This window comes from Gymnoscopelus braueri (assembly GCF_963280865.1).
Source record: "Gymnoscopelus braueri genome assembly, chromosome: 21".
Classification (NCBI taxonomy): Eukaryota; Metazoa; Chordata; class Actinopteri; order Myctophiformes; family Myctophidae; genus Gymnoscopelus; species Gymnoscopelus braueri.
The window spans coordinates 32,720,238-32,747,831 of record NC_137623.1 but is presented as its reverse complement, the minus strand read 5'-3'; the positions used below and the strand labels follow the sequence as shown (position 1 = coordinate 32,747,831).

General features: G+C 41.7%; 1 protein-coding gene across 1 annotated transcript in view; it reads left to right on the top strand.

The window, feature by feature from the left end:
• Window positions 1-27,594, top strand: part of LOC308076966 (cadherin-18-like) — a gene marked incomplete at both ends in the record, with an annotated part of 130,693 nt that overhangs the window by 31,825 nt on the left and 71,274 nt on the right. Inside the window, one exon of the mRNA XM_080417491.1 lies at window positions 9,505-9,624. Coding sequence (XP_080273617.1) covers window positions 9,505-9,624 — 120 coding nt within the window. The remainder of the gene's footprint in view (window positions 1-9,504; window positions 9,625-27,594) is intronic.

Below are 27,594 nucleotides of genomic sequence, written 5' to 3'. Positions count from 1 at the left end.
GGAAAGGAGAGGAAGATGATAAAAAGAATAAGAAGAAAAAAGGTTGTAAAGGACTCGTGGCACACTGGTGTCTGGCTCGAGCTCCTGAATCATTAGTCACGGCCATAAAAAAATCATATGTTGCAATCTCAGGGTCTGGTGTTTGTTTTCTCGGTTGGAATTCCAACCAGGCCAATCAGTATTGAATGCGATGATGTAAGTAAACAGCCTGAGCCTGAGAATTTAAAACTAGAAAAGTGTGCCCCGCTGAGCGCAGATCCCCGCCATGTCAGGTTGCCTACTCACAAGAGTGAAAACATAATCCCTGCTGGCCTGGTGGGGATAGGGAGTAACGTTAAGGGGATTAGAATTGATGTTGCTGTTGAAGCCATTTGAAAGCCATTTGAAAGCCATTTGAAAAGACGAAGAAGAATAATAACTTGAAACGAAAAGGAAATTCCAGCCGAGTGTCAGGCTATTCAAAAACCCACAGTCTACTGAAATAAGAAATTCTATCTTGGAGTTCAGTGTCAAAATTAGTGATATATTGGATTCTGCGATTGGTTAGAGCAGGGGTGGGCAACTTTGATGATGGAGAGGGACGCTATATTTCCACACTCACTCCAGAGGGCCACATAATCGTACATGAATGCCGTACTTCGCCATTCTATGTCACAAAAGTAGAAAAAATAGCCGATCTACAAGCTCAAAACGTGTCGGACTGCTACGCGTTTTGAGATCTGCTATTTTTGCTATTTTTTTATTGGAATCCTGAAAAGTATTTTTTTTGTTTAATTTTAAATGCTTTTGGTTATACTTATGTTAACTTTATGAACTTAAATACAAATACATTGGACATAAAAAAACAATAGAATATTAATACTTGTCAATAAGCTACTAATAGACTGAAGTAATTAAAGCGGGTCATGTTTGGAATTGTAACAGCTGAAGTATTATATCAGCTCAGTATTATATCAGTAGTCCGATATTAACCTGCGGGCCGCATTAAGCGAAGGTGGGGCCGCATTTGGCCCCCGGGCCGCCAGTTGCCCATGTATGGGTTAGAGGATGAATTATTCGCTGAGGACCACCTTTTCTCCAACACCCATCTTGATGAAACGCTGCATGGAGTGAAGCAAAACTTAGGCTTGGCACACACAACGACAATAAGCTACTTTTAACATGAACTCTTTCACACCAGTCACCCCACGTAATGTTGTGAACTTGTACACACAATGTGTAGCCTGCGAGCTAGTTCAAGTGTACACGCATGTGCAGCACTATGTGGGTGATGTGTGTGCTGTGTCAAGCAGTTGAGCAAATTGGCGGTAGGCTACATTTAAGCGACTGAACGTTGTATGTGCCTTGTTTGCGCCCACCACCAGCTCCACCAGTATACGCTCTGCTTTCCCTAAGCCCTAAGGGTTAAGTTTTCCCCTGGGGGAGGGGGGGGGGGGTATATACAGTATATATCCTGCTCTTAAATGGTTGTCTTCTAATATGCTGAGCAGGGACTAAGGGTAGAGCCTGAACACCACGATCAAAATATAATATTCACACACACACTTGTATTTACATTTTATGAATACATTCTCAATCTATTTGTGAGTTATCTGATTGAACTGCTATTTTCACTGAGCAACGCCCTCGTGTCTCGTCATCAATGTAATGCATGTCATCATGCAATACTATTATTAAATGTTAGATGATGCACTTACTGTATATAGTGTGCCTTTATCCAAAGCGCTTTACAATGTAAATTGCATTCACCCATTCGCACACACAATCACACACTGATGGCGGACGAAACCGCTGAAGACGACACCACACTACTAAAACAGCGTGCGCACACGCACACACACACACACACACACACACACACACACACACACACACACACACACACACACACACACACACACACACACACACACACACACCAAAATACTTCAACCAGTGGCTCAAAATGGAGAAACCAACATAAAGAAGAACACCACAAGAGATTGGCAAAGAAAGATTCAACTGATTCAACTTCTTTCACCCACAGAATAAACTTAAATCATTGAGGGAAAACATAAATTAAACTCAATGCAAATACTTTACCAAAATGAAGAAATCAGGGAACCAAAAAGGGCCTGGAGAGGCCGGCAAGAAATCAAAAGAAAGGAGGGGGGGGCCAGGCCAACCCCTATAGGGCCGTAGAAGCTGACCCCCCCTCCCTAACTTACAAGAATGAATTGGATATAAACATATCCAAATTTGACTGTGTGTGTGCAGTGCAGTGGTGGAAAGTAACTAAGTACATTTACTTAAGTACTGTACTTAAGTAAAATTTTGAGATATTTGTACTTTACTTGAGTATTTCCAATTTCCAATACTTTTACTTCTACTCCACTACATCTCAGAGGCAAATATTGTACTTTTACTCCACTACAATTATTTGAAAACTATAGTTACTAGTTACTTTTCAGATATAAATTATGATATCATGAAACACACATTAACCACTTCAGCCCTATTTTATACCTAGGCTATTTGAAAATAGCCGATCAACAAGCTCACAATCGCGACGCGTTGTGAGCTTGTAGATCTGCTATTTTCAAATATTTTAGTACTTTTACTTTTGGTACTTTAAGTACATTTTGATGCCAATACTTTTGTAATCTATGTTAATTTAACTCTGAGAGTGTACAAATGGAACCAAATGGAGCCGTTTGGGTCCATTTGGTTCCGCATCTGTGTCAATTTAGATCAAGGGCCTATTTTCGCCAGTTCACCCATTATCCCTAATCTTCTTTGCCATTTTTTTACCATTTTTAAAAACATTTTCAAATAGTGCAAATAGCCGATCTACAAGCTCACAACGTGTTGATGTAGATTGGCTAGTTGAACTTTTTGATAAAAAAAAAAAAAAAAAAGAAAGCAGCCGTTCGGGAATTGTCCCAAATGTCCCAGTGGCCAGCACGACCCTGTCCTTGTCTATGTCCATGTCTTGTTTATATATGTAACATATTAACACATTGAATGCCAGAGTTATTTCAGATTTTTAGCTGTTTTATGCCAGAGATTTTTCATTGAAAAAAAAAAGTACTCAGGAGCTGAGATACAATTTTTTTTAGTTTTAAGTTAACAAGAAGTGGATAGGAGTCTAGATCTTCAATAAATCATATCTCCTTGGTCTTTGGGTCAAATTAAAAAAAAAAAAAATCAAAAAAAAAAATGTTTCTTTCTTAACACATTGACCGCCAGAGGTTAATCTCATAATGTACTCACCAGTGCCAACGTTTTATTGTTGTTTTTTGTTTTTTTCACGTCGCCATAGATCTTGTTAAAATCCTTAAGATTGAGCCGTACACGGTCTGTTTACATCGGCGACATCTCCCTGCGTGTACCAGTCCAAACCACGTGTCAAACGGAGCCGCCATGTTTGAGTTCTGACCGTTTATGTTAACATGGGAAATGCGAGGATGAAAAACTACATAGGTTTACAGGGGTTTTTGTGTACGACTTAGAATGGAGGCAGACGGGAAACAAAAAACGGGATCGCACTTCCGGTTGACTTCGGGTGGTGTTACACTGAAAATGGTCCCCCTAGAAAATTGAAAAAAATAAAAAAAATTGAAAAAAAGGAAAAAGCACCACAGCCCGTAGGCTACGGGATCGGCGCTTAACCGTTGGATTTAACGGCCCGTAGAACTACGGGCCCGGCGGTCAATGTGTTAAAAACGAGTTAATTCGATCTTGGCAATCAAGTGATGGATTTTAAAAACGAGTAAAAACGAGTTAACTCGTTCTTGGCAATCAATGTGTTAGACTTGACCTCAAGGTCAAGTCTAACACATTGATCTCCGGTAGGAGACACAAAGAGTCTCCTTTGTGTCTCGTGGCGTGACGCCCACGATGTTGGCACAGATACCCATGACCACGTCATCCATGTGGATAGAACCATCGAGTGTCAGCGTGGCTTGGTAGATCTTCTCCACTACGTCCCTGGAAACCACGTACCCATTCCCTGACGTGTAGTCGGGGAAGGTCGAGAGGTCCAGATCCTGCTGGACGCTGCCGGAGCTCGGCGCTCCCAAGGCGAACAGAACCTTGACCGTGAGTCCCTTGGAGCGCCGAATGTATGTCTCGTTGCCCCAGGTGGACCTGATGGCCTCCCGCCGGTCCGCGTGTGCCGGAGAGCTTTTGATGAAGAGGAGAAGATGGACGTCTTCTCCGGAACACTTGTCTGGGTGGTCCAGCAGGTACTTGAAGTTGGTGAACCGCTCAGCCTCCTGTGTGACGGTGAAGGCCTTTTTGAGGACGTCCCGATCAACATGGTCTTTAAAAACAGGGATTTCCAGATTATCAGCCGGATCATCGCCATCGTCTTTCAAAACAGGGACCTCCGGATTATCAGCCAAAGCCAACCAAATCAAACCCAACAGCATCGCCGTGGCGATCAGCAGCGCACAGCTGCCGATCGCACAGCGCTTGCTTTTAAACAAACTGAACATACTGTAATATCACCTCTGGTCTTCTCAGTGGAGATGCTATGTGTCTGACTGTCTGCGCGTTAGGTGGATAAATGAATGGCTCTCTCACCTTTATAGGCCAAGCGTGTGATGTCACTCATCTATGATGTCAGTAGACAACATATGACTCCAAATTTGTGTGTGTGTGTGTGTGTGTGTGTGTGTGTGTGTGTGTGTGTGTGTGTGTGTGTGTGTGTGTGTGTGTGTGTGTGTGTGTGTGTGTGTGTGTGTGTGTGTGTGTGTGTGTTTTTATTTTATTTTAAATGGAACATTTGTATCTCAAATGCACGGGTGGCAGGGCGCCTTGAACCCACTGTAAAGGTGTCGTGATGCTGTGGCGTGACATTATATAAAACATACAATAACCACTTCAGCCCTATTTTATACATAGGCTATTTGAAAAAAGCAGATCTACAAGCTCACAACGCGTCGCATCGTTGTGAGCTCACATGCTCACATGTGAGCTTGTAGATAGGCTATTTTCAAACACTTTAGTACTTTTACTTTTGGTACTTTAAGTACATGTTAATACCAATACTTTTGTAGTTTTACTCAAGTAAATGTTGAATTCCGGGACTTTTACTTGTAACAGAGTACTTCTACACTGCAGTATTGATGCTTTTACTTAAGTAAAACATTTGAATACTTCTTCCACCACTGGTGCAGTGCTGTAGTGCTACTTTTAGAAGTGGGGGAGCGCCCCATAACACACGTGCTGCTCGTGCACATGAAAATGCACGCACGCACATTTGTGCGCACGTGTGCAACACGCGCGGCACACACACACACCATAAAAAACATGCAGATGTAATGTGAAAACATTGTGACAGCGCACCTTGACCAATGTGAAAACATTGCATTGCATATGTTATGAATAGCATTAAAAATGTGAATTACATGAATGACAAAAAGATGTGAGCATGGCAATAAGTGAATGGCAAAGGGTGTATTTTTTCCTAGCAAAAGCCTACATTTGTGTTGGATGTGAATAGTTTCTAGCAGTACAACTTATATAATGTATCTGACGCTTGCTGCAGTCTAATTTTCCACAGTACCAGCAGTACTCAAGATGAACGTCAGATCGTTTTTCTAGTGATTGATAAGGTTACAATACAGCAGGATATTATTGCATGTCTTCCATACACAGTCAGATGAACACTCATTGTGTTTTCTGTGGCTGTGTATGTATCTAATAAACAATTAAGGACACTAATTAATTGCTGAATGGGGTTTGACCAGAGCGAATTTAATTTGCTTTCCCTAGGCTCAGCAGTGGTGGAAAAAGTACTAATTTTTTTTACACAATGTATAAACATCTTTTGAAAATAGCAGATCTACAAGCTCACAATGTGTCACATCGCAATGCATAGTGGGCTTGTAGATCGGCTATTTTCAAATGACCGAAATGTATTTAGGGCTGAAGTGGGTAGGGCCTAATGTATGTTTTGTAATAATAATCAAAATCTACAAAGTAACTAGTAACTAAAGTTTTCAAATCATTGTAGTGGAGTAAAAGTATAATATTTGCCTCAGAGATGTAGTGGAGTAGACGTAAAAGCACAGAAAAATGGAAATACTCCTGTAAAGTAAAAATACCCCGAAAAAGTACAGTGCTTGAGTAAATGTACTTTACACCACTGGCTATGACGCTGACAAGATCGTCAGTCAGATGAGGGAATTCCTCTTACAACCTTGTAAGGCAATACCCTTACCGTGGGCTGTTCATTTTGCTCTCAACAAGACTTTTCGAGTCAGGCACAGTTTTAGGATCCCATCTCCAGGAGGCCGTAGTTTAGGATAGATCCTATAGCCCGAAGGGACTGTTGTGGGTTTTATTGGTTGTGGTTGGTTGTGGTTGGTTGTCAGGGCGATATCACAACCAATCGGTGGACGGGATCTGTCTGGCCTTGTCCGCTGGTTGCGGTCATAGCAATGGCCTGCCTTTTTTTTTTTAAAGGCGTGCCCCCTTTCCACAGCCACGACCCCTTTCCTGGCTTGGGTATAAATATAAACGGGAGTGCACACCGTCTTATTGCGGGGTGTCTATAGGACTGTGTGTGACACACAGTCAAAAACTACACACATTTAAAATCTAAAAAAGTAGGACTACCGGGCTTCTCCAGGCAAACCTAACTAACATAATAGCTGAAAAGAAAAGGCCCTCAAGGCCTAAATAATCATAACAGTGGGGTTGAGGTTGCTGCTGGCTCTGTGTCTGCACGAAACTGAGCAGGCTGTCTTTTAAACAGCGGTGGTAATTGGGGCTGTAGCTATTGGGGAATCTGCTGCAGGTGTGCCAGCGTGATGGGAGAGGGGAGACGGGTAGAGTTAGGCACAGCCACAGATGAGTATGAAGTGTGATGTCATCATGGCCTAACACACACACACACACACACGCACGCACGCACGCACGCACGTGTGTGCACACACACACACACACACACACACACACACACACACACACACACACACACACACACACACACACACACACACACACACACACACACACACACACACACACACACACACACACACACACACACACACACACACAGCATGTGGGTGAGGGACTGATAAACAGACAGGCATGTTTCTCTCCCATCATGCTAGTTGATGCTAGTTGCTGCTAGTTAGTGGCTGTAAATGTTCATGCACCTGGCCTGGGGGCCACCTATTGGGGACAGGGGCGTCAATTGGCTATATCAAGGTATGGCAGGTGCCATACCTTGGCTCCAGGGAAAATAAATATTTTTCTAATAAATAAATATTATAAAATAAAATATATAAATCATGAATATTTTAAACAATTCGGCCATACGGCCAGGCCAGTATAAGTGTCCCTTATTCTAATCTCTGGGAGTTGGCAACCCTAACCTTGCCATACCTTAGCTTTTGCTGAACTGACGCCACTGACTGGGGATTCCTGAAGGTAGTGTTATCGTCATCAATGTATCCTAATATGTAATGGCTTGATAGATTGCAACTACGTGAGATGTATTGTAGTGTTGACTTTGACAAGATTGGTGCCTGTTGGTGTGCAAGGTCATTTTCCACTGATGGCAAATAATGTATCTAGAGACTGGTGGCAGTAATCCTTTTTTCTGTTAGAAAAACCTTGAGTTTTTAAAAGGGCATTATGTTTTGTGGCCTCTCTGCAATAAGTCAACTTAGGACAGTAGAAAGAGATGGATTGAAACCAATGGGAGGTGATGAAAGCGGATGCAGCAGACAAGGCGGTGGTACGAATAAGATTAGATATGTGCCCAGGGCCCTAATAGAAAGATGATCTGCCGTATACCCTGAGCACAGTAAAAAATATCAATGGCTTCCACAGGCGTTTGATTCCCATCTGAAGACATCCGAAGTACTGTAGCTATAGCATACTGGGCTGAAGCTCTTCTAATGGGCTCTAGGAAATCGTTTTGGAGAATAATGTGTTCATACATTACTTGCACATTTCCTGTCAGGACAGGTGCTTTAATATGGTGCTCCTGTTGGAAAAGTATTTCAAAAAAGAAGAAATGAATTACAGCAGTTGAACACTTTAGCTGAAGTGCATTGTGGGCTATTGCAGTCACTTTGAAAGTACATTAGCAGTGTATTGTGAGTGAATTGAAAAGGATACATCACATTATCAATCTCTTTGGTCAGTGAGTCTGTTGTGAGAGATTTACCAATACACAATCTAATTATCTATTGTGCTATAGCAGTGTTTTTCAAAATGTTTGTGCCCAAGGCACTCAACTCAACGCAACTTTATTTATAAAGCACATTTACAACGATGTGTAAACGACGGAATGATGGATTAAGGACTTCAGTCATTTTTTCCAGCAGCCATGTCAATGCATTTGAATTTCTATATAGCATGGCTTCCTAATAGAAAATCAGAAGGTCTTGGTGGTAGACTCAAAATATAGTTCATACGGTTCATATATTATACACTACAGGGGGTAAACAAATCACTGTACCTGCTCTCAGTGAATATAATAAAAGCCCTTTTCTAAAAATGCAATGGCCACATGCTGTTCCCCACCGGAGGAAACCAATCACAGTGCCCGCTCTCAACAAAGGATGTGCTGCATTAAAAGCTCTCATCTGAAAGAACCCACCCTGGAATGAGTCATAATGGAGACGAATGCAGACAATGCCAGCCACGCCGCCGCCAGTTGGTAAAGGAAATACCTCAAATAAATATACAATTATACAAATAGGTATTGTATGTTTTACTGATGAATTGAGTACAATGGAAACAAGTGCTCTGGGGCTTTTTTATTTCATCCTTTTAGCATAAGTCCTCCCCACTTTTCTGTGTGTTGTATCCTACTGCCTCACCTGCAAGTGAGGAGACCCCACCGGGAGGACGTAGAGCCTTCGTTATACTCCTCCTGTCTGCCAGGTGCCAGTTATCACCCTCCCCGCCCGAACACGGGCCAATTGTGTCCGTGTAGACACTCGACAAAGCCGGACGCACCACAATGGATTCGAACCCACAACCTCTGCGGTGGTGGGCAGGCACTTAACCACTGCGCCGCCCTAGCGCCTTCCACCACCTGTACTGTTAACAAACTTGTTAATAAAGTGTTCGATCAATCAATTAAACCTAGTTAGCGCTCCATCAGGCTGATGCTGCACTCACACATGCTCACACTAGCGACATGCTACAAGTAATTTCGAATGTAAGCAAGTGAAATGAAGCTATACAGTGATATGATGCCCGACTGTTGTTAGACTGCTTACCTCACTCACACAGGTCTACTCTTGTTGTTATGTCTGTTTGTACAAGATTGTACTTGTATTTCTCTGTATTAACATGACGTTCAAATCAACCAATCAATCAACCAACACATCATTAGTTCAAATAAGGCTCATGACAGAATTTCCTTTCATTCTCCTCTTTACTGTCCACTATTGTTTTATATGATTCTTGTGTAAAAGAAACCAAACAAGCCTAATGCGAGAATAGCAACATACGGTGAAATAATAATTCTGCTGTTCTCATTTGCAGGCACATCCGTGTACCAAGTCACGGCCACTGATGCTGATGATCCCACATATGGAAACAGCGCGAGGATAGTGTACAGCATTCTACAAGGACAGCCATATTTCTCCGTCGATCCCAAAACAGGTGCAGTGCAAATGTGCAAGGCTGGCAGTGTTGAGAGCGTGTGAATGTTCTTGTCCTTGCAGCTGTGCTAATTATCATTGCAAAGTCGAATGGAGGGGTTTCATTCCAAAAAGTGCTGCGCACGCATCTTGTAACTAAGCTGGTACCTGATGTTTGCCCGCAACTCATTGATCTAAGAATATATCGTAGACGAGTATGCCATTGAAGATCTCACCATTTCATAATCAAAAGGCTTTAAATGAGCTTCAAGTAGAATTGCCATTCATTCAAATTACTAATGTGTACAATATTGTGTTCTACGTACAATGCCTTCCATTATCTTCAAATGAATGAAATGAAAGAAGACTCAAAAACAATTGAATCCTGAACCAGTGTGTGTATGTGATGGGGAGACTTGGGAGACATTAGTGTTGCCATGTCCGCTTATTATAAGCGACTGTGGGCTTCTTCTTCTGTAAAGTTGCTTGTATATTGGTAGTTGCGGTTTGCGTTTTTTTGGGCTTGTTTCTAAAGTGTAGTTGCGTATTTTGGGCTTGCTGTGTAATGTTGTATTTGTCCACGGACCCCCATCTGAAAACATTTTGTGCCAGGGACTCCCATACCATATTTGTGTTCAATTTTATTTTCACAATGTTCCCCATTTTTTCTCAAAAGTTTTTTAAATTAGCAGATCCATAAGCTCATTATAAAGCTATAACGCGCCGAGCTTGTAGATCAGCTATTTTCAAATAGCCGATGTATAAAAATCATGTTTTTATATTATGATCATAATTATACATTTAAAGTGCGGCCTATTAATAGTCGCTTCTTTTGGGCTTATTTTCATAGACCTGGTTGCTTGTTTCTCTCACAAACTCTGGCAACACTGACTGCCACTCTGCACTGCATGCTCTGGCAATGAAACATCCCCAAGTATGTTACTGCTGCACGTGCGTGCCGAGATCGTAAAAGACTTCGCAACACGACCACAATGGAATGATGGACTGACCTTATTGCCGTTGCTGTATTGCACACCTCCATCTCCCCTTTTAGAAAGGCCATAACTGGCTCCTCAGGGGTCAGGGGAGACATTTGCGGAGATGCTTTTGCTATTGTTCTCCGCCTTTTAGAGAGGGAGGGGTGTGTGAGTGTGTGTGTGTGTGTGTGTGTGTGTGGGGGGGGGGGGGGGTTGTCAACATGCTGTGTTTAAAAAGAAATCCATCTTTTGTCTGAAAGGTCCTTTCTATTAAATGTTAATACTGCAGACCCTGCAGTGCACAAAGTGCAAAATATCTACCTTTGATGTGAGCAGTGCTTGCCTGCACTGGTATTGCATGCATGTGTCGCCAATATGAGAGAGAGAGATGGGGTGAGTGCTAGACAAAGGAAGGAAAAGGGGAGATAGGGAAATAGCATTGTGAGTGCTTTTGTGCTGTGCACGAGTGTGCATGTGGAAAAAAAGGTTTTGTCGTTTCCAAAATGCACAAACAAATCATTCGTCCTCGCGGTCAACTGGAGCAACGACCCGCACGTAAGTCAGGTCGTTGCTGTCTGGAACAACTCTTGGCCCCACGGAGACGATGAAAGCTAATGTAAAAGCATGAAGGATTTGATGAACGAGCGGCACAAACAAATTTGCTGAACATGTCCACCTTTATGCCAACAGCAGAACATGGTTCAACTTGACAGCGGAATTTCACTGCAGTGTTACTGAGGCAGAAAAGCATAAAAAAAGCATTAAAGAAAATCTATGTTATACATAAGTGATGGTAATGAGAAAAATCTCTCTCTCTCTATCTCTCTATTTTTTCATACCTTAAATTAATACCCTATTTTATACTTTGTCATAAAAGTATTGCGCAAAAATAGCAGACCTAAAAATCATAACACATCACTATAGAGCGTCGCAGTTCCCGCCCACTTCCTGTTTTTTTTGGTGCCGGAAGAAAAAACTCAATGCATTTTTCCATTGACATTTCCAAAAATATTTATATCTATTAATTTAAGCCTCGAATCAAGCCATCATGACATGACATGAATCATGACCATAAACGTTTGATTCTGTGATTTTTGTTTTGTTGAAAACGGCAAAACAAAGGGTATTTATTAAATATAGTATATCATATAATTAAATATAAAATAAAAAAAAATCACAGAAAAAAACGTTTTATGGTCATGATTCATGTCATCTCGTGATGGCTTGATTCGAGGCTTAAATTAATAGATATAAATATTTTTGGAAATGTCAATGGAAAAATGCATTGAGTTTTTTCTTCCGGCACCAAAAAAAACAGGAAGTGGGCGGGAACTGCGACGCTCTATATGACACGTTGTGAGCTTTTTGGAAACTTAAAAAAAAAATCTTCACCTATAATGACATGCCCAGGGGTCACCGCCATGCAGGCTTGTGGTGGACATTTTTGTCAAAATTCTATTTTTGCCACGGACATAGAAAATGAGTGGACAATAATATTACCAAAAACACATAGAGAGCTAGCCCTGAATGACCATAACAGTCCTGTAACTCTGAGAGTGTTCAAATGGAACCAAATGGACCCTTACGGGTCCATTTGGTTCCATTTGAACACTCTCAGAGTTAAGGAGGTCCTTGCAAATGAAACATTTGAGAACCACACTAGTACTAGTGGACTCCTATGTGCCATAGAGTCATAGTAAATCCTATTTTGAAGAAAACCTGAAGACTAATATTCATTAACTAGGTCTTGTGATCAAAATAAGAACATTAATAATGTTATGTAAAACTTTGCTACGGACAAGGACAAGTCTTTCCGCGGACACATTTGTCCATGTACGGACATATTGATGACGCCTGGACATGCCCAATATACAGGACACCAGGTTGAAAGTTGTTACGTCCGTTTGTGTTATGGATATTAAACCGATGAAAAGTATTAACAAGAGCGTGTGACTAAATACTACATTGGATTTATATCAGTACCCATTCCCTGAAAAGTAGCGGTTTGGGACATACAAGATTTACACCCGACAGCGTCAGCAACACTATATATAGGTTACGTTGGTATTCTGTAGCAATGCTTAATAGCTATTTCTCCTTTGCTTCTGTATGCAGCACCGCACTCAGAACATGTTGGGTTGTTTTTTGGAGCTGACTCAGCATCTTGTCTACATTGTAATTCTGTGTGGGGTATGCTGAGGACGTGATAGAGGACCTGGCAGGCGCGCCCCTCTCTCTCTCTCTCTCGCTCGCTCCCTCCCTCCCTCCCTCCCTCCCTCCCTCTCTCTACCTATCAGTCCCCCCCGCCCCCCCCACACACACACACACACATTATTCCTTCTACATACATTAATGCAAGTCTGCTGCTGCAGTGTCGCCCCGCTATTGAACTCTTTACGACATAGCCGCGGGATGTAGGGGTGCTGGGGGGGCTGCAGCACCCCCTGAAAATAATCTATGAAAAAAAAATATATATATATATAAATTAAATACAATTATTAAAACATGTTTTGCATAATTGGGGGGGATTTAGTGCAATATGTGTTCTGGAACCGAATGAACCAAATTAAAGTAACAAACCCCCCCCCCCAAAAAAGTAACAAATTCGTCCACGTGTTGGTCCACGCGCGCACTCGCTACGCACGCATGCATGCGCGCGCATACAGCACCCTTAACCTAAAACATCTTCCCGCGGCTATGCTTTACGATCAGGTAAAAAGAGAGAACTGGAGCAACAATTGGAGCCTTTTCTTTAATAGTCAGTGAGTTACATCTTGATGTAACTGACTGAAGATCTTCGATGTAACTGACATGGAAACGTTGTCATTCCTGCCATGCACCCTGCTCTATTAAAGAATAGGCTCCAATTATTCGAGCCGCTCCAGTGCTTTCTTCCTCCCTGCTATTATGTGTCTTGCTCCTGAGATGCACCAGACCAGCCTGATTTTGGTGCTTGAGGCGCGGTGGAACCTCCTTTTAATCCTTACTCGATCAATGTAGGGGAGGAACACGCATAACGCTTGGACTCGCTGATGTGGTTCGTTCGCATGCGATCCCATGCGGCTTGCGACCGAGGTTGGTCGAAAAGGGGTTGCGTTGGCGTGCTCATGTGGTGCAGGCAGTGGTGTGTTCTAGGTTTTTTCGGAGGGCCTACGATAATCATTCCCTGCACGACATGCGCGTGGTCAATGGATGAAATGGTTAGCAGTGGTGGTAAAAGTATTCACATGTTTTACTTAAGTAAAAGTATCAATACTGCAATGTACAAGTAAAAGTCCGGAATTCAAAATGTAAAAGTACACAAGTATTGGTATGATAATGTAGTTAAAGTACCAAAAGTAAAATAGTCATTGTGCTGAATGTCCCATCTCAGAAGTTCAAAATGTATAAAAAATCGGTAACACTCATAAGGTACCCGTAATTAACGCTTAATTTATGATTACTTAATACATTATGTAAGCGTTAATTAAGCGTTAATTAAGCGTTAATTAAGCGTTAATTAAGCGTTAATTAAGCATTAATTAAGCATGAATTCATCATGAATTCCTTGTAATTCATCATTACTTAAAGGCATTAGTTAATCATTAGTTAAGCAAAGTTACCTGATACGTGAATTACAAGGAATGAATGCTTAATGAATGCTTAATTAAAGCTTAATTAAGACTTAAATAATGTATTAAGTAATCATAAATTAAGCGTTAATTACGGGTACCTTATGAGCAAATGTATCAAAAAAAATAGCAGATCTACAAGCTCACAATGTGTTGCGACGCATTGTGAGCTTGTAGATCTGATATTTTCAAATGGCCAAAATATATATAGGGCTGAATGATTAGTGTGTTTTGTACTAATAATCCAAATCTACAAAGTACAAAGCTGAACGCACTGGATGTGTTTGAGAACCTCGGGTCATGTGTGTCTCCCCATGGGCCACACAGCTGAGCAGCAGCCGGGGCAGTGTTCTCTCCGTTTATCACAGCATGTCAATCACAAGAGCTGTTGTTTTAGCCCTGACGCACGCACGCACGCACGCACGCGCACGCGCACGCACACTCACACGCACACGCACACAGTGGTGGAAGAAGTACTCACATTCTGTACTTCAGTAAAAGTATCAATACTGCAATGTAGAAATACTCTCACACGCAAAGATCTTTGGAACATAGCTGATCTACAACCTCTGTGAGCTTGTAGATCAGCTATTTTCAAATAGCCGAAGTATAGGGCTGAAGTGGTAATAATAATAATCTAAATCTACAGTTACAAAGTAACTATTGATTAACATGTTCAAATAATTGTAGTGGAGTAAAAGTAAAATATTTGCCTCTGAGATGTAGTGGAGTAGAGGTAAAAGTACTGAAAATTGGAAATACTCCAATAAAGTAAAAAGTACAGTACTTGAGTAAATGTACTTTGTTACTTCACACCACTGAGGACACACACACACACACACACACACACACACACACACACACACACACACACACACACACACACACACACACACACACACACACACACACACACACACACACACACACACACACACACACACACACACACACACACACACACACACTATGTTTGGCTCTTGCTCTGTGAACTGGCTACCAGAAATAGCAAGGTGGCTTCACACGGTTCTGTAAGGTATAAGGAGAAATCATTTAGTGACAGAAGGTAGTGGTGGCATTTGGCCTGGACATATGGTCCTGGAGGAATCCCTGAAGGGACTGTCTCATGGCTTGACCTAAATACTCCCATACAAAGAGAGAGAGAGAGAGAGAGAGAGAGAGAGAGAGAGAGAGAGAGAGAGAGAGAGAGAGAGAGAGAGAGAGAGAGAGAGAGAGAGAGAGAGAGAGGCTTTGAGATAATAAATGTATTTTCCCAGAGGGAATTGTGTGTTGATCAAACTCCAGTTATTTATGGTTTGGTAAATTGACAAAAATATGGTGACATATGTGACCATATTTGTTAGAATCATAAGTAAATGATTGCTTCTTGGTTAATTAAATGAGAGCTCACCATGTGTTTCTGGTAATATTAAAAGCAAAATTGTTAGATTATTACTACTGCTACTGCTGCTACTGCTACTACTACTACTAACACTACTACTAGTAGTAGTAGTAGTAGTAGTAGTAGTAGTAGTAGTAGTAGTAGTAGTAGTAGTAGTAGTAGTAGTAGTCTTTTTCAGCCAATGACAGCAGTTTTGGGGTTGTTTATTTCAGGGTAAATGCAAGAGAAAAACACTCTATTTTTCACACATTTTATGTTTTATTTATAACATTTTCGTTTTTTTCCCTTTCTGCACTTGTCCTCCGTGACCACATGTCGTGGTTACCAATGAGTTAGCTATTAACCTTTGTGAAGTGAGCAGATTAGCATTCAGTGTCACTCTTAAGTACACTTCAACCGGACATATGGACATTGACACTTTCACCTACTTAACAGTAGGTTACCCTGCCGGGATTACACCACTGTGTACATTTAGCTATTCCAGTGGGCCAGTATTAACCTGTAATTTCTGGAGTTTTGAAGTGATCATTTTCCAGTTTGACACTAATACATGTAGATATGATTCAAGCAAGGACTGATGAGAGCAGAATCTCCTTTTCCTTTTGCATCAGTAAACCAAATCAGTAATGCACATATTATATCACCTATTGAATATCACATTTTGCATACGTCGCCTGTCACATGCAGTAGGTCACATACAGTATATGTCACGTATTGCTCTATCGCACATCGTCAGCTTCCTAAAATAATGGCCTATAATAATGACCATTTTCTGAGGATTTAATTTTTTTTGCCTAAGTCAGCACTTAACACCTTTACCGCCGGGCCCGTAGTTCTACGGGCCGTTAAATCCAACGGTTAAGCGCCGAGCCCGTAGTCCTACGGGCTGCGGTCTTTTCGCGCATGCGCGGTCCGGGTGCACTTTCGGATTTTTTTTGATCCACTTCCGTTTCCGGTTTGATGACAGGAAATAGAATTATTTGGGATCCGGTTTTGACGCTCACGCCCGCTCCCATTCTACAGACGAAACTGAAACTCAATTCTCTTCCTGTAGTTTTTTCTCCTCGCATTTCACTGTTTAACGTAATCCGCTCTAACTCAAACATGGATGCCCCGTTTGACACGTGGTTTTCACTGGGAGATACAGGGAGATCGCGCGGATGTAAACAGACCGTGTAGCGCTCAATCTTAAGGATTTTAACAAGATCTATGGCGACATGAAAAAAACAAAAAAACAACAAAAACACCTTGGCACTGGTGAGTACATTATGAGATTAACCTCTGGCGGTGGATGTGTTAATGACACTGGCCACCTCTGGTAAAAAAATAATAATAATCATGCTGTTCCCACCCAGTAGTATAATGGCCAATGTCAAGTGTGTGACCTATGCCATTTTATGTTGCCTAAGTCAAAGACAATGTGACTTTGGCAAAAAAGAAAAAGGCCTAACACACGCCCAGTAGGCCAGGGAAGAACCTGCACCCACATTTAGAAATCGGCCGCATTGTGGCGGCTAAGCAAGCCACTTCATATTTTGGCCTATACATAACTGGCCTATACAAACAATTACCTGTTTCCGTATCAATAATATGATTTTACTTTTAGCAGGTGTGAATCTGTGTTTTCTTACTATCCCATGGACAAAAAAATCTAACAATAAGTTGTGGTTGTGGCAAAGCATACCACCATACCCCCTTGCAGGCCATGTTTAGAAGAAGATGTTTGTCGGAATCATTTGAGCGATCACTCTGAGGACGCCGGAGGAAATTTTGAATTCCATCCTCCCCCCGGAGGAGGTTGTGTTGTTTGTTCCCTTCAATAGATGCAGATAAATTGACTGTTAGGTACCACATTACCCCGGGGAGCTCCCTGGGACAAGGTAATTCAATTTGGTCTCTTTAGGGGAATGCTGGCTTTGGTCTGTGTCGTGGGCACTGAAACAAACATTCCAGTGTGATTATGTTTGTAGAGGTGTATATATAGCTCAGATCATTTACACTTGCTGGTTCCCACCTGGACTGGCCACTGGTGGATGTCAGCTGGATGATGTGTCCTTACTCTGCCCATGAAACATCAAGAGCAATGTTCCCCCGGTAACGTGCGCACGTGCATCCTAGCGCTCCCGACTGTGTTGCACTTGTTTAAAATTCAGTGCGACTTACTAACAATTTACAAAATTGTCGTTTAACTGTCAGTGCATTGCTTCTGTAGTCCAATGCAAGTTTATGTGTCAACAGTTGTCAGCTGTTTCCCAAATCTGTGACAATGCCAGTATGTCAATGCGTTGTTATGATGTAGTCTCAGATTGTATCGCTTTTGCGCTTTATGTAATAAACAATGCAAAAGGTTGTGTGAACACCACGTGTCAAAATCCTTTTCAAGTAGCACATTTTGTCAACATGTATTCATGTACATGTGTGCACACACTGTATAATACCACTGAAAGGACATGCAAGAACAATTTCTTTTTTTGTTTCCATTGTAACTGGCCTAGATATAGTATCATTTATTAAGTAATCTGCAATTACTTATGCAATCTTACTTCTAACATATCAATTGAGAGCTTGTAGATCTGCAAGTGGGTTCGCAATGTACTTGTGTCATAATAGTATACCATTGTTGTTGTAGTTATTTGATTTTGTTTTGTGATACTACCACTTTATGTCCCCTATTACGGATCTATAGCCTTGTGTTCTACATTTGGTTGTTGTCCACACAAGTGATCTGGAATCTGGAACCAGTTACTTCCAACCGTATACTCCGTTATAATGTACGTCAAATAGTTTTGACTATTTGACGTACGTAGATCTACAAGCTCGTAATGTTGCATCGGGACTCAATGTGAGCTTGTAGATCTGCTATTTTCACTGAATGTTCTTTTTATTTGAACGTTACAGCATGTTAAAAAAAGGGAAACACAAGTACAATACAGTGCATTCACTGAAATAGCACGTCTTATTTCCATTGTGGTCCTCCTTGGTTAAAATGCATAGTTTTCACCGAAAGTATGCATGGTATTTAAGTGTTCTTCAACTTCGGCCTTGCAAGTTTCCTGTTCTATTGTGTACCATTATTCACCTGGTGTCCCTGGCGTCTAGAATGAAAGCTAGCAGTACTTTGAAGTGCTGGCAGGACTGAGGTTCAGAACTCACTGGGGCACACAACAAAAGGTTTATCCTTGGTACCAAGACGCTAAATCACTATCCAGTCCACACCCACTCAGAAAATTGATGCAGGGTCTCAAGGCTATGGCCACTTTCCTCAAATTCAGGAAAGTTTTAAAGCTGCAATCCGGAATTTATTTTCATAAATATGTTTAATACGTTATTTTAACCAATCTATATGGGCATATGTTAATACAATGCTAACTAACACAGCTGTGATGGTTGGAGATGGTCTTCCTACTCTCCCAAAGAGAAATTGATCTTGTGGTTAGGTAGGACCATTACTGGTTAACAAGAGGTATTGCATGAAGCTCAAAGCGTAATGTATAGGACATAAATCTGGCCCACTGTTCAAACCATGATGAAGACTTGTTTGATAGCCGAATAGAATATGACATAAAACAAATTTGATTAACGTAAAGGAAGGAAAGTGCAAAAGAGAGCCTCCCACTGAGGCCTGTAGAATTGCTCTTCTCCTGGAATATAATAGATCAAGTCTAGGGGGGAAAGTACTGAATTATCATTTGTAATATACTGAGGTGTGATGTGTATAAACAAACCCGTATTTATAGCATTATGTCCACGAAGTCAGTTTTTATTTCTTCAATATAATCCCCTTAATCTCTCTCTTGGCATCTGGGCGTGATCAACAAGTTGTATAGTCTGAGATAACATTCAATGTTCACAGCACGATTTCACTGCAGTGTTACAGAGGTAGAACTGTGGGGAGAAACATTACAATAAAATGTATTCTAGGATGCCTAACGACATCAGGAAATGAGGCTGCCAACAAAGTCAAGCCTTTCAGCTAACTCAAAGCTTTTACTTTAGATAGTATATCCTTTTCAAATTAGAAATTAAATAATAATAATCAAAATGGAAGTATTTAGATGCACCGTAGTAGCGATTGTTGTACTTGCTCTTTCACCTGTTGCTGTCTCGTGGGAAAGTTTCCGCAAGGAAAAATGAGTCATACTACTTATGTCGTGATGAAATAGAGAAACTACTTAAGAAACAATATCGGTGAATTACGCTCACTTTATTACATGCTTTGCAAATTTCAAACCAAGCGTCATGTATCTCAGCAAAATAATATTGTGGTTGATGACATTTATCCTTTTTCATAGCGGGATCCTGTACTCTCCATCGCGACTGAGGATGTGTCACTTGCCCCAAGAGATAGCAAGGGTTTTCCTCTAGAGTGTTATGTCTCCTGAACCCACACAAACCCGCCCCACACACACACACACACACACACACACACACACACACACACACACACACACACACACACACACACACACACACACACACACACACACACACATTACACGACGACCCCCAATCCCCTCTGCATCTTAAGTAGGCTAATTTCTCTGCTGATCTGGGATTTGGGAGTGTTCGACTTTATTGAAGTAGCTGACACAGATGGAGATGCTCATGGATTAGCCCTGCCTGCGGTCGGATCAACGCCACTTTGTCAGTCAATCGGCAGCTATCAACCCTCCCTGTGCACTTAACGTGCAATAACCCGCTGAATTTATTTTTATTTTATTTCAAAAAGTGTAGTTTTGGTTTAGTTTTTAATAGTTTTAGTGTTCGTTTTAGCTTTTTATTGTAATGTGGATTTGTGAGGGGCTTAAGAATCAACAAGGTCAGAAAAATAGCAAAAATAGCAGAGTTGTGAACTTCTAGATCTGCTATCTTTGCTATGTTTGAAGGTTTTTGTTAAGGACTAAAACTAGGGACATTTTCTCTATCATTTTACTTAGTTTTGTAAATACAGTTTCAGTTTTCAGGTTTTCAGTTTTTTTTAACAAATTGTGACACTGCCACATAAATGTGTGATATTGTTCTGTTCATTTGTATTTTGAACGTCAATGCACTGATTGCTTAGTTGAATTGAATTATTCATTTGTTTAATTAATTTTGGGTCAGACAAAAGCAACAGTTTTGTATTTCCCTTTTGGTCTGCAATGCAGGGTTTAATTACAGTATAAATAATTACTGACGTAGGACCTTTATTTCTTCAATATAACTCAGAAATACAATTTAATGGTTCTGATTATCCATTTTCTTTTAATCAGTTCTAGTTTTCGTTATTTTGTTAGTTTTAGTTAACTATAATAACCCTGGTTGTGACCAGAATAATTTTGTGCAATGCTAAATGATTATTGCCAAGGAATTATCAATAGTGGTGGTGTCTTATTAGCGCCAGTAGTGCCCTCAGTAACATTTGTAGTAGCCTGTCGTGCACATGGTATAACAGTGTCTTTCGAGCTGTATCATTTGAGTTTGCTTAAATAAAGACTGAAAAAGACAGAAATTGTCTCGTTCATGAAATACATAATACATTATGGCTGTACTACAACAGTTCTGTTGAAGGCATCCTAACAGGCTGTGTCACGGCCTGGTACGGGAACTGCACTGCCCGAGAAAAGATCAGCCTACAACGAGTAGTGCGATCGGCAGAGCGGATAATGGGAATCGAGCTCCCAGCGCTACAGGAACTGTACAAAAAGCGGTGCGTGGTCAAAGCCAAGCGCATCATCAAGGACAAGCACCACCCAAGTCACAGACTGTTCAACCCCCTACAACGACCGCGACCGGGCAAGGGGCTCTACCGCAGTATCAAGAGTTCCACCACCAGGTTTTGGTGTAGTTTCAATCCAGCTGCTGTCAGAATGCTGAATGGGGCATAAGCCTGGATGAGTTCAGCAGCCTGACAGCAGGCGGCGCAGACTTTTCTGGCTCTTCCTGAACACACCTGTGGATTATACCAGGGACAATGACTTGGACTTTAGCCCCCCCCCTCGGACACACCTGTGGACTACACCAGGTACAAATGACTTTTTGTTGCACTCCCTCATGGAGCTACTCGCGGATTATACTAGGGTCAGTCCACTCTAGGTGGACACGCACTGACCTTTTGCACCTTAATCCCTTGTATAACGCACTGACTTTTTTTGGTATTTTTTTATTGTGCTCCTTTTCCTCTAAGCACCTTAACGTCCATTGTCTATCATGCACAGTATAAGTATAACATGCACAGTATACAATACATTGCTGCTATGCTCAGGCACCTTAGTTTAGTTTTTTTAGTTTTTTTATCTCAGGTAATTTGTAAATATGTAGATAACTTGTCTGGCCTTCTGTTGCTCTCTTGTTTTGATCTCCTTCCCACCTGCCCCCCTACCTCTTCTTCTCCCCCCCCCCCCTCTTCTTTCTATGGAAACTAACGTTGCGATGGGAACGATGTACAAAAAAGAATTTCACCCACTTTTTTACCTTGTAAACCTGTGATGTGACAATAAAACTGATTCTGATTCTGAATACATTAAACACAGTACAAAACAGATAATGTTATCCAACTCATACAATAATCATAAAAGCAGGCAACAAATGGGTAAAATAAAATCCAAACGTACACCATAGATAAACGACAGCAGCGACGTCAAACGGCCCTCTAGATGAAGTGCATTAAGTGCCTTAGAAACATCCACCTTATTGCAAAGTTATTTAACCTTTTTATTTAGCCTCCAGTGCTACATTTGAGTTAAGGCAAAACAAGTATTGTATTGTCCCCAGGGGAGGGGAATTAACTTTTCTGCATTCACCCAGTATTTGGTTTTCTCAGCCGAGCGCACGGTGGAGAGCTATGGGGTTAACCCATATGTCACTTTTTCAATTGAGCTAAAAAGCATTATTTTACACTTTGGCTATTCAAAAATAGCAGATATACAAGCTCATAGAGCGGCACCGAGTGCCGCGCTATGAACTTGTAGATCTGTTATTTTAGAAAAATCGTGAAAATGTGTGCAAATCTTTGAATATGTATTGTTTTCAAGCTCAAATCTTTGCTTCTGGGGGTCCCTGGAACAATATATTTTGAGATGGGGGTCCACGGCAAAATACATATCATTTTGGGGGTCCTTGACATGAAAAAGTTTGAGCACCACTGATTTAGAAACATACGTTTTTTTTTTCAGAATACTGTTGGGAATTGGAAGACAATTGTAGAATCGGCTTCAGGTTAAGTCTCTTGCACAGGGACACTTCGACTCGTAGATGGGGGATCCGAGTGTCGAACTGTTGACCTTATGATTACCAGACGGTCTCTCTACCCACTCAGCTATAACTGTCCCATTAAGGAGGTGGACAGCTTGGGCTATTATGGAACCTGTTCTGCTCCTAATGCCTTTTAGTCTCTTGTGAGAATAAATGGCAATAAAGAAGTTTTTTAGCCAGGTGAGAAGGATCCTTTAGAATTAGAAGCCCCTTCTTTTGCGGTCTAGGTTCATAGATCCCTGCTTGGGGTGGGAGATCACGTCAGCACAGTAGTTCTTTGACACCAGTAGTCTTAGGTCTAACTGGAAATGGGTGCATATTTCTGCGGGGCTGAGTTGCGTGTAACTGTTTTGCAGAAAAAGCAAAATGGCAAAAAAAAAAAAAAGTGTAAATGGGCCTATATGGGGAGTTGCATCATCATCCAAGGAATCCAGGGAAAAAATACAAGTTTGGTTGTAGACCTAAGAGTTATATGCCAAAATGTATAGCAGCCTAGCAGTGCCATGCCACCACCAAGAGGTTGATTTGAATATTCTGAGGTGGAGTTTCTTCCTTTGCCTAATGGCAGTGTGCACGAAAAGGTCTGATGGGGTCAAAACGGACCAATCCTGCAAACTTTGGAAGCCAATGTTAGCCAATCAGAATGGATTATGAAAAATTGAACAGATCTGTCTTGATCACATGACTATAGAGATATTATGAATCGATTTGCGTGGTTTTCTGACCAAATCTGAAGGAGTAATATGATTTTTTTTGTTTGTTGCAAAAATCGGCCTCTTGGTGGCTCTATAACAGGCCCATCTGAAAGATTTGGGGCATGGGTGCCAAGCATAGTTTCTGCCACGTCTTCGGCCTGGCGGAGACAATTAAACTAATTGACTTTACTGTCTAGTTACTGAATGACTTTGAATGATAGAGAAACACAGTATTTCAACAGGTAGGCTATACCACTTTTTTTTTTTTTTTTCTCCAAAGAGATAAAGATATCTTTCAGGTTGTCTGGGGATATTGGTTCCAGAAGCACAACAACACGGCATTGGCTGTACCAACAACCAAGGGGCCCTGAAGAAGGGGAAGGAATAGCGGTGGTAATCTGCCATAAGCCTTTTTGTTCTCCCAGGCGATTGTCCTCCTTTAGAAGTTTCCAGCCAGACAAAGCATCAGATAGTGTGATGGTATCCACTTTTAATAGACTGGAGAGGGTTGAGGAAAAGGCTAACCGTCTTGCTCCGTCGAACGGATCCACTGTTCGGGGAAGTGAGCTCCCGCTCAATTATCTTCCAAATTAGCTGGCGAGTTCCACCGAGATGTAGCTCCCACTACCTGCGATATCACCACTCAGGCAGAGTCGGAGCAGGTGTCCAGGAGTGTGAACCAAGTGGCAAAGGATCAAGATATGTCTCAAGGTTCTCATCTTCAAAAGAAAACACATCATTTACACCTCACCACTCACTGGGCCAGTGTATAGTATGGTCATTGTCTTGTGTTGGACCGAATGCTGCAGGCGCAAAAGAAAAAATGGTCTTATCCCAACTTGCAATATTGTGGTGCTGCATCAATTGCAATTCCTTCATTCACACTCTGGCTGTACGCATCATTTTAAGGGAAACTTCACTTTTTGAGGTGGCAGTTTTTTTGTGGGCACAAAGGTCAAATGGCAGGGCAGCAAGACATACATACAGTAGTACTAGAGAATGTGCTCCTCGGAGCACAGGTCTCCGCCAGTACTGTTCCTGATTAATCCTGTCTTACCTATTTATATTACATATTGTCACGTGTCACTTGACCAATGTTAGCTTGATCCCGTTAGCTTGACCAATGTTACCTCACTTCAAAAAACAGTACTTGTTTTTTGAAGTGACACACCTATTTATAGGATTTTATTTTGTCATGCGTCTCGCTAGCCAATCAAAAGCATTGGTGACAACATATTGTCACGTGTCACGTGAAGCTTGACCAATGTTAGCTTGGCTAGGGGGGGGACACAGCGGGACGGGAACGAAAACATACTCTCCACCTCTGGCGGAGACAATAACTAAAAGTAAAAAATATGGGCAGACTAACGGTATAATGCAACTATTTACGCTGTGTTATTAGCCCAAATATGGACATGCCTGACATCAGCCCAAATTGGCACGTTGCATGCCCAGATTATGCCTATATGGAGATCACTGCTCTCAGCGCAAATCAACATTGTTAAGCAACTTTATGCCTAGCCTGGTTTTATGGTCAGCGTGATAACTCAATATTTGTATAAACCTCTGAGTGAAAAGTTCGTACATGCTCAGCCCTGGACTAATTGGAGTCACTGATTTTTTGTTGTTGTTTTGAAGTTTTTTTTTGGGGGGGGGGGGGTTTCCTTGGGCCATATGGATTAATATTTTGAATCTTCCAAATCTTCTCCGTATGCTGCTTGTGTGGCATGACGATTGCTGGGGGAGGTTGTTTGTTGACAACATTAATGTTAAAATCATTTGGCTGTAATAGTCATTAGCATTACTGCAGGAAAACAAGCAATGCATAATGGCTTCTTTGTCTTATTTGTTTGCTAATTTATCAGGCTGTCTTCTTAGTTCAGTCGACCATAGCTTCTCAGAACTTCACTCAGTCACAGCTTTGTGGCATTGGCACGTCGGGATGAGTGTGATTAAGTCTCCTGGCTGGTCGGTGCCAGATCTTTGTCAAACTACAGTACAGTGCAAAATACAGTAAATGTCCTGGTTTTCCAGTGGTTCGGACCAGGCTCGAATTGGGCAGCATTTCACTTGGTGAAATCAGCTGATGCAAGACAGGCAGGGTATGAAGGACACTATGGCCACAGGGCATCATTTGTTGAGGGGTATAAAGTTGTAGTGGGCCATAAACATTATTTTTTTTTGGGGGGAGAGGATGCATTGTTTATAGAGTGAGTTAAATGCCTTGTATAGTGTGTGTGTGTGTGTGTGTGTGTGTGTGTGTGTGTGTGTGTGTGTGTGTGTGTGTGTGTGTGTGTGTGTGTGTGTGTGTGTGTGTGTGTGTGTGGTGTCTTTCTAAGCAGCGGACATGTTGACAAATGGCAGGGCATCGTCTGAAGCGGGGTAATTCATGTGTGGATATCAAAAGATGGAGGGGAGAGAAAGGGCCAGGGGACAATTCATATTTCTTGGCGTGTGCACACTGACCTCCCTCCACAGCGCCATGAGTGACAGCTCTGGAGCAACAGGCCTTCTACGGGTAAAGCAGTAATAAGAGACTGCAAAAGGTCAGAACGTCTGTCTTGCCGTTGGTTTAATGGAAACTGGCCGCCTGGCGACGTCTCCCTTTTTGAAGACCCTAAATTAAGAAATGCTAAGATTCCAGTTAATATCCAAGAACCAGCCAGGAGTAATTGGAGGAGCCTGCATGATTGGAGGAAAAGCTGTGCACTCGGGCTTAGAGTTGGCATTTGAAAGGGGTTTTGAGATGCATGCATTCATTATAAATGTATGCTATCTGTGCTGCAAGAACAGACAGCATTCTCTGTGTATTGGTATTTTTGATGTACTGACTTGGAACCGATAAACACAGCAACAGCTTCCAGTCTCTATAGGAAGAATAAAAGAGGAATTGTACTGCATAGGGAAGACAAATAGATGGACGTAATCATTATGAATCTCATTAATCACTTCAATGCCGTGCTGATACTGGCTTTTTATGGTACACGCCACCTGGAAATATCAGCAGAGAAATATCAAGATGAAGAATGAACAGAAAATGTCAGGACACAGTGGTTGAAATAAAGTCGCATTTGATCACCTTATCCACCCTGCACTTTGAAAGGTTATGCTGTCTGAGATTAGGCCACTTTAAAGCCCTGATACAAGATCATGTGTTGAATGTTACTTGCTGCAGAGGCAGTTAAGCTCACATGATTACCCCCTCTACTTGTGTCGGCGGTGCGTTCAACTCAAGATCATCTTATGATAGGGAATGCTTTGTAACCGCTGCTGGTAGTGTTGATCCATGTGTCGCAGGCTGTTGCTGGATCAGCCAAGGTGCACAGATAGACTAAGAGACTTTGACAGACGATGTGTAACCTTAGATCCCCGGGATGTTAATTCCACTGGCCTGTTTGTTCCTTGACCCACTTTCTACAATGGAATCTGCCTGAGCTTGAGTGGATTAGTTTTTCCCTATTGAAGGAGGGAGGGAGGGAGAGAGAAAGGAAGGAAGAAGGAATGAAAGACAGGCTGGCTGGCTGGCAGGCTGGCTGGCTGACTGACTGACTGACTGACTGACAAAACAAAACAAAACCGGTGTGTACTGTAGAGAATAGTTTACTTGGTCTACCAGGTTACCTTTACATTTAAACAAAATAGTTTCAAGCTGCATTGTGCTATTTCTGATAATCACAAGGCCCGGAAATAGTAATTGCTGTATGATGGTTTCATTGATAAACAGTGGTAGATTACTTAGCAATACGTGCAAATGTTGTTTCCCTTCTTCACTCAGAGCTATATGAAAAAGCCTGCCGTCTCCCTTGCTCTTTAACATCGGCACGAAATGCCTTCGAACTACAGTGTCACTGAATGGCCATTACAATCTATAGCCGCAGAAAAAGCATTATCCAATTTAATTGCTCAATACATTTAACCTACCTCTTCACTTGACATGATAACAAAGCAGAAACAAACTGCCAACGGTGCCTACTGTAAGTCTGTCTCACTTTGGCTAGCATATTCTGCTGGGTGCATGCAATGTTGTTGTTTTTTTTGATAGATGGGGGAGCCGGAGGAAGTACATTAGGAGAG